We start from the raw sequence: 11321 nt of genomic DNA on the forward strand, positions 1-11321 counted from the left end.
GTATATCAGGAATAAAAGAATGACTAGAGTAAGATTAGGGACTGTCAAGGATAGTAGTGGGAATTTGTGCATGGAGTCAGAGGAGATAGGGGAAGCGCTAAATGAATATTTTCTGTCAGTATTCACACTGGAAAAAGACAGTGTTGTCGAGAGTACTGAGATACAGACTACTAGACTAGACAGGATTGCTGTTCATAAGGAGAAGCAATTCTGGAAAGTGTGAAAATAGATAAGTCCCCTGGGCCAGATGGGATTTATCCTTGGATTATCTGGGAAGCTAGGGAGGAGAGGTCTTAGCTTTGATCTTTATGTCGTCATTGTCTACAGGAATAGTGCCAGAAGACTGGAGGATAGCAAATATTGTCCCATTGTTCAAGAAGGGGAGTAGAGACACCCTGATATTTATAGACCAGTGAACCTTACTTCGATTGTGGATAAAATATTGGAAAAGGTTATAAGAGATAGGATTTATAATCATCTAGAGAGGAATAAGTTGATTAGGGAAAGTCAACACAGTTTTGTGAAGGGTAGGTTGTGCCTCACATACCTTATTGAGTTCTTTGGGATGGTGACCAAACAGATGGATGAGTGTAAAGCATTTGATGTGTATATATGGATTTCAGTAAGGTGTTTAATAAAGGTTCCCTAAGGTAGGCTGTTGTACAAAATACAGAGACATGGGATTGGGGGTGATTTAGTGATTTGGATCGGAAGTTGGCTAGTTGAAAGAAGACAGAGGGTGGTGGTTGATGGGAAATGTTCATCCTGAAGTCCAGTTACTAGTGGTGTATCGCAAGGATCTGTTTTGGGGCCACTGCTGTTTGTCATTTTTATAAATGACCTGGATAATAGAGTAGGAGGATGGGTTACTAACTTTGCGGATCACACTGAGGTCAGTGGAGTTGTGGATAGTGCTGAAGGATGTTGTAGGTTTCAGAGGGACACAGATAAGCTGCAGAGCTGGGCTGAGAGGTGGCAAATGGAGTTTAATGCGGAAATTCACTTTGGAAGGAACAACTGGAATAAAGAGTACTGAGCTAATAGTAAGATTCTTGGTAGCCTAGATGAGCAGAGAATCTCGGTGTCCATGTACGTAGATCCCTGAAAGTTGCCACCCAGGTTCATTGGATTATTAAGAAGACATACGGTGTGTTAGCTTTTATTGGCAAAGGGATTGAGTTTTGGAGCCATGAGGTCATGCTGCAGCTGTACAAAACTCTATTGCGGCTGCACTTGGAGTATTGCATACAATTCTGGTCACCACATTATAAGAAGGATGTGGAAGCTTTCAAGAGGGTTCAGAGGAGATTTACTAGGAACTTGCCTGGTATGGAGGGAAGGTCTTATGAGGAAAGGCTGAGGGACTTGAGGCTATTTTCATTTGAGAGGTGACTTAATTGAGACATGCAAAATAGTCAGAAGATTAGATATGGTGGATAGTGAGAGCCTTGTTCCTCGGATGATGATGACTCGCACGAGGGGACATAGCTTTAAACTGAGGGGTGATAGATTTGGACAAGTGTCAGAGGTAGTTTCTTTATTCAGAGAGTAGTCGGGGAATGGAAGACACTGCCTGCAACAGTAGTAGACTCACCAATGTTAAGGGCATTTAAAAGGTCATTGAATAGACATATGGATGAAAATGGAACAGTGTAGGATAGATGGGTTTAAGATTGGTTTCACAGGTTGGTTCAACATTGAGGGCCTATACTGCGCTGTAATGTTCTGTGTTCTATATATTCCTAAATTATAACTCTATGACTTTGATTCTACTCCTTTTAAAATCTCTCTTCACAAATAGACAGATACACAAAGACAGAATAAGTCATGATATTGAGGTCAATAAGTAAATAAGATCAGGGAAATAACAGTTCGATGGTTGGACCACAGGAAATGAAGAATTGTTTTCTTTCAGTTTCTTCCAATTTCTTTTAGTTCTGTGCAATTGACATGAGGATTTTTGCACACCAATGCTCAGTCTTTTGGCCACCAGTTAGGAATTCATCCTTTCACTGTCTTTGAAGGGTTTTTTTTTCCATCTTTTTGCACAATTTTCTTGGTTTAAAGTAGTATCTTCCTTTTACAGTCCCCAATGCAAACTTCTTGTGGGCTTTTTGGCTATGTCTGAGTTTCATCATATTTTTTGGCAGGTTTCTTGCTATGAGACCGAGCATGTTTCCTTGCCCTAACTTCCCAAACTCACCTCATTAATTATGAACCAGTCCCTATGGTGTCTCTCATGTTTGATTTCCACCCTATCTTAGCAAGCACCAATCCTCCAAGAATTCAGTGTATTTTACTGGCAATTTTACTGGCATCCCTTACATCCAGATCATCTTCAAAAGGCCACTGTGCCCTGGAGAAGTAGTGTCTCCAGGGAATTGCCCTGCAAAGTTACTCACATTTGTCCCTGACATAGAAGACAGAGGACAAATAGGGTGGTACGTAGGTCAGACTTCCTGTTCCCCAAGGACATGACAGCAGACCATATCAACCTGGTCTGAGGTTTCTATCCTGGTTGAAGCAGTCCCAGCCATCTGGAGGAACAACCAGTACTGTAGGAAGAAGGATAATGTTCTTATTCACGTAGCCTGGGTAAGTGCCACCATTTTCTCTTCTAGTACCTCATGCAGTCAAGCTTTGCCTGGCTATCCTTTGCCTTCCAATTCCTTCTGCAAAGCCCATCTCTGTGAATCACATGGACCTTACATCCTGATTAGCTATCCTTAAAATACAAGTAAAAATGCTGATTAGCTATCCTCAAACTCTTACTACTTGGAAGCAGATGGATAGTTTGAAGCACAACTGTATACAACATACCATTCTCCACACATTACTGGAGTCTCTCCTTCTGTCCACTTATGGCACCCAGTTGCTGCCATTGTCTATAAGTGTAAACATCTTGCACCTTCTTCCCAGTAAAACAATCTGGGTCCCCGTTGTTCTAAATAGTCAAACTGTCAGATCTTTCTGTCAGGCAGACTTCAGTGTCAGAGGCATGACCACCTTCATTTTACCTTAAATTAAAGACACAGTCCCAAATCATAACAATCTTTTAAAGCTCACAATTATACAGGACTAACTAGATCACTGTTTCAAGGTTCTGCCACAGGTACACTTGTTGGAGGGGGAAGGGGAGCAGATAGCTGTCTTCTTTGCCACTGGATTTAATGAAAGAGTAATTAAGGAGAACTCATTACTGCAAGTTTGGTTCTCCTGGCAGATTACAGGTGACTCGATGAGATGATGCAATTTTAAAATAGTCTATTTAGGTCTCCGATTAATAGCCTAATCAGCCAATCAGTATTGCTGTTACACTGAAGTGGAAAGTTGTTCAAATTCTTTGAAATGCAGGCTTAAAATTACCAACATTGCAGTTTTCATTTTAGCTGTTCTTTCAAGATATAAATTTTATCCAAGTAGTGTGATAGTAGATTGAGTGCAAGCAAAGAGCAAGTACAACAAATGTATGTTGATTAAGATACTGTAAAGTCATTCAAGGATACAGAGAACATTCAATATTAGAGATGTTTTCCTTTGTTATATGTTACAGGATGTTAGTATCTAGGGTTTCCCCCAAGTGTAGGGGGTGAGCATGTCAGGTGACCACTAACAAGCCCCTCCCACTAGTGAGGTTCAAAGATACAGCTTTTTATTATTCTCAGCAAGAGTACAATTGAATAGGGATTAAATTATTTGCTGCAGCAGAATTCATTTATAAAGTGTATTCTGGTCCTATGAGGGTGCTACCAAGTTATACTCTTAACAATGCCTGCTTTATGTTGCAATACTTTGGTACATTAAAATGATTGGTGAATGACACCTGCATATGAGAAAGAGGCCCATCAAATCTGCACTAATCCTCCAAAGACCATCCCACTTAATGACCCTACGTCTGTATTCCCCATGGCTAATCCACCTTGTCTGCACACCTTTGAACTGTGGAAGGAAACAGGAGCATTCAGCAGAAACCCATGCAGATATAGAGGACATGCCAACTCCACACAGATAGGTGTCTGATGTTGGGATTGAACCAGGGTGCCTTGTGCTGTGGGACAACACTGAGCCACTATGCCTTTCTGCACATTGTGCTATCATGCACATCATTATCAAGTGTGTTCTAACCTTAAAAGCGAGGATGGTGGAAGGCAAGAGGTTGATGACAATCAGCTCAGGGGTGGGGATAGTAGACTATTGCTTCAGTTTTCCACATCTTACAAATCATCAGAAAACTCTTCTATGATTTCACCACAAAGAACATGCAGTGGAAAAAATTATCCAATTAATAACGAAGCTTACACATTAATGTTTAGGCGAATATTGCTGGGACCACATAATAAAAAGGAAACCCAAAGTTGCAAAACTCAAATAGTTAAAGAAAACAAAGGAAGAAATAAGTAATGGCTAGCAGACTGAAAATATGTTTTGTTTGATTTTTTGTTGAAGGTGTGCTTTAAGTGCATATTTGCACATTATAGATTTAATGTCACATTAACAAAACAGTACAATAATTAAACAACTTTTACCGTAGAGGAGGCTCCATAAACATCCCCAAATTAATGATGGGGGAGCCCAGGACATCTGTGCAAAAGAGAAGACTGAAGCATTCATCGCAATCTTCAACCAGTAGTGCTGAGTGGATTATCCATTTCAGCCTACTCCAGCTTCAAAGATTTCTGTCTTCAGCCAATCAAGTCACTCCACATGATGTCAAATAGTTGGAGGCACTGGATATTGTAAACACTGTGGGCTCTGACAACATTCTGGCAATAGTACTGAAGACTTGATCGAAAGAATTTTCTACGTCCCTCATCAAGCTATTCTAGTGTATCTACGATACTGGCATCTACCCAACAGTGCAGAAAATAGCACAAAAAGCAGGATAAATCCAACCCAGCTGGTCACCCCCCCATCAGTCTACACTCAATCATCAGTGAAGTGTTGGAAGATAACCAGTGCTATTAAGCAGCACCTCCTCAGCAACAATATGCTCACAGATGCTCAGGTTGGGTTCTACCAGGATTACGAAGCCACTGACCTCGTTACTGTTTTGGTTCAACATGGACAAAAGAAAGTCATTGCCCTTGATATCAAGACTGCATTCGATCGAATGTGACATCAAATAATGCTAGTAAAGCTGCAGTCATTGGGAATTGGGGGGCAAAGCTCCCCATTGATTGGAGCCATACCTGGCAAACAGGATGATGGTTGTGATTTTTGGAGGTCAGTTATCTCATCTCCAGGACATCCCTTAGGGTGGTGTCCTAGGCCCAGTCATCTTCGGCTGCTTCATTAAGTACCTTCTCTCCATCATAAATTCAGAACTGGGGGTATTCACTGATGATTGAAAATGTTCAGCATCTTTTGCAACTCCTCATATACTGAAGCAGTTTATGTCAAAGTACAGCAAGACCTGGACAGTATCCAAGTTTGAGCTGAAACGTAACATTTGTGCCACACAAATATCAGGCAATGACAGTCTCCAACCAGAGAGGATCTAATCATTAATCGTTGATATTGAATGACATTACCCTCATAGAATCCCCTATTATCAATATTCTTGAGGTTAACATTAACCAGACCGGGAATTGGACTAGTCACTTAAACACTGTGGCTACAAGAGTAGGTCAGAGGATAGGAGATTTGCAGTGTGTAACTCTCCTCCTTACTCCCCAAAGCCTATCCATCATCTACAGGGCATAAGTCAGGAGTTAAAGGAATGCTCCCCACTTGCCTGGATGAGTGCAGCTCCAACAACACTCAAGGAGCTTGACACCATCCAGCATGAAGCAGCCCATTTGATTGGCACTATATCCACAAACATTCACACCCTCCAACACTAACACTCAGTAATAGTTGTGCATACCATCTACACTGTAAAAATTCACTCAAGCCTCTTAAACAGCACCTTCCAAATGCATGACCACTTCCATCAAGAAGAACAAAGACAAGTTCCCCTCCAAACCAAATACCATCCAGACTTGGAAATATATTGCCATTCCTTCACTGTCAGTGTGTCAAAATCCTGAAACTCCCTCCCAATAGCATTGTGTCTACCTGCAGCACATGGACTGCAGTGGTTCCAGAAGCTCATCACCACCTTCTCAAGCTTAACTAGGTTAGGGTAATAAATCCTGGTCCAGCCAGCAAAACCAATGGCCCATGAGGGAAGCAAACCGAAAAAATGGTCATTTGATGGAACAATAGTTGAGAAAATGAAGAAAACTAATTTATCCAAGAAACCAGAATTTCCTGGAAAATCTTCATGGGATTCAGCTGGTCTCTTTGAGACGATGTGGAATACCAAGGTTCGAAAGATTTACTCTGTTTTCTGTCAGATGATGTGTGCAAGCATAATCATGTGACACATTGCTGCAGAGACAGAATTTCTAATAGATGTTTAAAGGTTTGCCAAGTATTTCAGGAAACTGTAAATTTGCAGAACAAATTCTGCAGTTTGCAATTTGTTCAATTTAGTTGCATTTTAGTGTCTGATTCTCACTAGTCTTTTATCTCATGATTTAGTATAGACTTTCACATTGCACTGTGATTTAAAACTGCACATTGCTATGTTTTGTGCCAAATGCCAAAAGTGGCTCAAGTAATCTTCTTGTATTTTTCAGTATATGACTGCTGCAGCACCTATGCAAGGGACCTACATTCCCCAGTACACTCCTGTGCCTCCAGCAGCTGTCCCTGTTGAAGTAAGTATTTAAATCCTCCTCTGCTGGATTATGCATAACACAATTGTACATGATTATTTATCACAAAATACTTAAGATTAATAACAGTTATGAATCTAATTAAAATTCCAAATTTGACATCAAATCTAATGTAAAAATTGATGGGTTGAAAGATTTTCTGTCTGCTGTCTTGAAGGATCAGATTTGACATGGGATTGAGCAATTCTAATCTGGTTCTTTGTGGATGTGAACCACTTTATTGGCAATCTCACTTGGAAAGGTCAGGGATAGTTGTTGTGTGAAATGAAAATTATTCCCAATGCCATAGCAAGTACTCTTTTCAAATTGAGGACTAAGTTGAGCACTTTATTGGACTGGGATAGAAAAGAACTTATTCTTTGTCCACTGCTTCCTGAAAATGGAAAGCCTTCTGTCCCCAGCATTGTTATCTCTGTCAAATATAATGCAGAAGCTTGTTCTATTTCATAAAAATATTATTTATCCATTATTTAAATATTAATTCACCTTCTTTAGCTTTGCTCACTTCATTCAGGCTGGAATTTCTCTCTCATTTATTCTCTGCCATTTACTAGAATCCCTACATTGCAGAAGAGGCCATTCAGCCTACCAGGTCTGCACCAGCCATTCGAAGGCCATCCTACCAGACTCACAGCCACTCAATCCCTGTGACCCTGCCTTCATCATAATAAATCCACCAAGCCTGTACTTCTTTAAAATGTGGGAGGAAACCAGAGCAGCTGTCAGAAACCCATGCAGACACAGGGACAACATGAAAACTTTGCACTGTTACCCAAGGCTGGATTTGAACCCAGGTCTCTTGCACTATGAACTAGCAGTGCTAACCACCAGGCCACTTACTGCCATGATTTTCTCCCACCATCTCAACTCATTACCTCTTTCTTTCTGTCCCTATGAGCCATTCTACTCACTTCCTTGCTTGAACATCAACAATGAAGAATAGTTTGTAAAATCCTAACTGAAATTTGTGACAAGCCAGTATATAACATTAATAGGTGTCAGAAAAATAAATTGAATTGAATAATTTATTCAAAATTCTATAACTTTTAAAAAAATTTCATGATTGACAGATTATTGCAGTCATTCTGAAAACCACAGACAATGTTTTGATTGAAGGTTTTATAAGATTGTTAACTTCCTTTAGCTCCCCTTCTCAAAGTCAATCTGCTTCTTACCATGAATTCCCTCTCACTTCCACAGTATCAATTCCACCTAATGCCATGATCTTTGATGTTGCAATTTATCTAACCAGGCATCCCCCACTTCAAAACTCCTTGCATAATTTTGGCTTCACCTAACTACATTGCAATGGTCTGAGTCTGTTTCACCAATCTTGAACTCCATCAAATTATATCTCTCTTTGAGTGGAAACATTGTGGTTCCTTGACCCACTCTCTTAAAGACAGAAAGTGAGGGCTGCAGATGCTGGAGATCAGAGTTGAAAAGTGTGGCACTGCAAAAGCACAGCAGGTCAGGCAGCATCTGAGGAGCAGGAGAGTCAATGTTTTGGGCATAAAGCCCTTCACTATTCCTGATGAAGTGCTTATGCCCGAAACATCGAGTCTCCTGCTCCACGGGTGCTGCCTGACCTGCTGTGCTTTTCCAGCACCACACTTTTCGACTCCACTCCCTTAAAGGGGAAACAAGCCCCAGCTACATAACACAAACCTCAAGGGGTGGCCAGAATTTAATGCATTCTCTCCCTCACCCCCATCCGATACGCAGTTGCCTTCCCGGCTCCCCCACATACCGACCTCACCTCATTGCTACTGTTTTTCCGCCACCACCCGGTGGGAGTCACACAATGTGAGCCTTTGGCTTGTGTGCAACGAGGGAACTGCCAGCATCAAGATATGCTCCTTTTTACTGCCTGCCTGACTAGCCTAGGAAATTCTGCTTTATCTACCTTTCTTCCAGATCTCCAACAGCACTTTGGCCTGGGCCAGTACAGTACCAGTGCGGGTGACTGCTCCTGGTAGTGCTGTCAGTACTGAAGAGTTGATGACCTTTAACTGATGACTGTAGGAGATGAAACATCCTCCTGGAAAATGACAAAGAACCCGTAACAACCTGCTAATTTCCAGACTGACATCACATCAGCTCTGGCAGTTTCAGAACTGCCGCGCCTGGGTTACCACTGGTTTTCATCTGTATATGGAGCCAAACCTGTGACCATTGAATTTTGCCCATTTGTTCATTTTCTCCAGAAATGGAAAGTTGTTTGCATCAATCATTTTCAAAATATGGCTGCATACATTCAGTCAGAGTCCTACAGTGCAGAAAGAGACTCTTTGCTCCAATTCGTCCATGCTGATCAGGTTTCCCAAATAAACTAGCTCCATTTGCCTGCAATGGCCTATATCCCTCTCAACATTTCCTATCCAAATGTCTTTTAAATGTTGTAACTGTACCTGCATCCAGCACTTCCTCAGAGAGTTCATTCCACACACGATCCGCTGTCTATGTAAAAACGTTGCCCCTCAGGTCCCTTGTAAATCTTTCTTCTCTCAGCTTAAAAAATATGCCCTTTTGTTTCAAACTCTCCCACCCCAGGGAAAAGACCTTTGCTATTCACCTTATCTATACCCCTCAAAATTTTATAAACCTCTGTAAGGTCCCCCTGAACCTCCTACACTCCAGTAACAAAAGTCCTAGCCAATCCAGCCTTTCCTTATAACTCAAATGTTCCAGTCCTAGCAACACCCTGATAAATCTTTTCTGAACTTGCTGCAATTTAATAATATCTTTCCTATAGCAGGGCATAAGCCTTGACAGTGCGTCTTATTTGAGATGTTATTTTCATTTGACCCTTGAGCTCCCTTGGTGTTTTTCTTAGTATGTACGCCTGATGAAACCAGTCCAATGGTCGTGTCAGTATATCTCTAACTCGGAGGCCCAGGTCCAAGCCCTACCTGCTCCAGATGTGTACCATTACATGTTTGAAGAGCTTGATTGACAATATCTAAAACAGTTCAATTTGTATTCAGCTTTGTTCTGTGGTCCTGTACTTACTAGAAATTGGTAGACACTCACTTCACTAAAATAAATCATCTGGAACTCATGCAAGTGAATCCTGGTCTTATGAGTCTGGGCTGTACTTCCTCCCAGGTTTCAGAGGTAAAAGGGATATTGTTCAAGCTGCAGTGTTCTCTATGGCCTTACTTAAAATGAATACTTTTGAATTCATTTCCATTTTGTTTTCTGAGCTTGCACTGAACAAAATAAAAGAACCCGTGTAAACACAGAAAGCTTCCTTATTTGAATCCCAGTGCTGACCACTGCTGTCTGGATCAGGAAAGATGTGATTATATTTGGTTGAAAGCAGCCTGAGCTGTATTATACTCAATTTTGGCCATATTCCACAGAGAAAATTGATGCATGAGAAAGGGTATAAAGGACAGTAATCAATGTAAGTCAGACGTTCTGCAGCCAAGATAAAGTAAACAAAATAATATTCTTACAGAAAATGAAGATTGAGTGATGATACAGTTCTGAATTTTAATACAACCGAAAAGGAAAAGAGGAAACTAATGCTGATACATGTTTTCCATCAATTGATTTAACCTGTCTTTTTTCACTGTCAATTTTGTTTTCTAGGGCAATCTATTAGGTAGGAGCTTAAATGATGGAAAATTGATCAAAGATAAGCTAATAATTTTGAAATCTAGAGACAACAAATTTTAGGTGATCAGAATAGAACATGTCAACCTGACATATTGAGGCAATTTAGACTTTGGAAATGGAAATAAAGTGAGCAATGTAAATGGGTTGCGGACTTGTATTCTCCAATTGTAAGTCAGAATGACCTCCATTCAGCTGCCTGGGGAGATGGAAAACTTGCTTCCCAAATTGCTGATGCTGCTTTTCTTACAATGTAACAACTATCGTGAACTCTGTCGTTAGAGTGGAGGTGAGTAGACGTCTCATGCGATTTTGCTTCCTTCCTAACTTCAGGGTGTTGTTGCTGATACCTCCCCACAGACAGTCGCACCTTCATCACAGGAAGCCAGTGGCCAACAGCAGATACCAGTGGAAACAACCAATGATCATGCACCTACCTATTCTTACCAACAAGCTAAGTAAGTCTTTTTAGTTTGTGCATAAAGAATGAAAGTGCCAAGGGAGAATGAGTCCATACAGTGTAGAATAAATAGATGGAGAGACGATCATGTTGACCTTGTGGCTGACCCTGACACATCAATTTCTGAAAAGTCTACAATGATACAATCACGTTGCAGGTTTCACAATAAGCTGAATATCGTTCAAAGAATCAGCAGGACTTTTATACTCCATCAGCAAAGTGCATCCATTAAAATCAATGCCAAAGTGTCTGAGTTGGATTGATAATCAAGCATGATTTTTTTTTAGTTTATATTCCCTACAGCATAGAAACAGGTTATTTGGCTTAACACGTCCACACCAACCCTCCGAAGAAGAACCTATCCAGACTCGATTCCCTACGTTTACCCCTGACTAATGCACCTAACACCATGGGTAATTTAGCATGGCCAATTCACCTGATCTGCACATCTTTGGACTGTGGGGGGAAACCCATGCAGACACAGGGAGAATGTGCAAACTCCATGCAGACAATCGCCT

At 40.9% G+C, this 11321-nt stretch overlaps 1 protein-coding gene across 7 annotated transcripts in view; it reads left to right on the top strand.

The window, feature by feature from the left end:
- The window catches only part of rbms3 (RNA binding motif, single stranded interacting protein), a 1382426-nt gene that overhangs the window by 1363944 nt on the left and 7161 nt on the right, over nt 1–11321 (top strand). For 3 of the 7 annotated variants that reach the window (XM_087986930.1, XM_087986932.1, XM_087986931.1), the window contains exons 15-16: nt 6624–6704; nt 10677–10801. In XM_087986930.1, coding sequence (XP_087843056.1) covers nt 6624–6704; nt 10677–10801 — 206 coding nt within the window. Of the gene's footprint in view, nt 1–6623; nt 6705–10676; nt 10806–11321 lie in introns of those variants that run through there. The other 4 variants (XM_087986933.1, XM_087986934.1, XM_087986937.1 and 1 more) reach the window with 2 other exon arrangements.

Source organism: Chiloscyllium plagiosum, unplaced genomic scaffold, assembly GCF_037043375.1.
Source record: "Chiloscyllium plagiosum isolate Xiang-an unplaced genomic scaffold, Cpla_swu_hap1 HiC_scaffold_5, whole genome shotgun sequence".
Lineage (NCBI taxonomy): Eukaryota > Metazoa > Chordata > Chondrichthyes > Orectolobiformes > Hemiscylliidae > Chiloscyllium > Chiloscyllium plagiosum.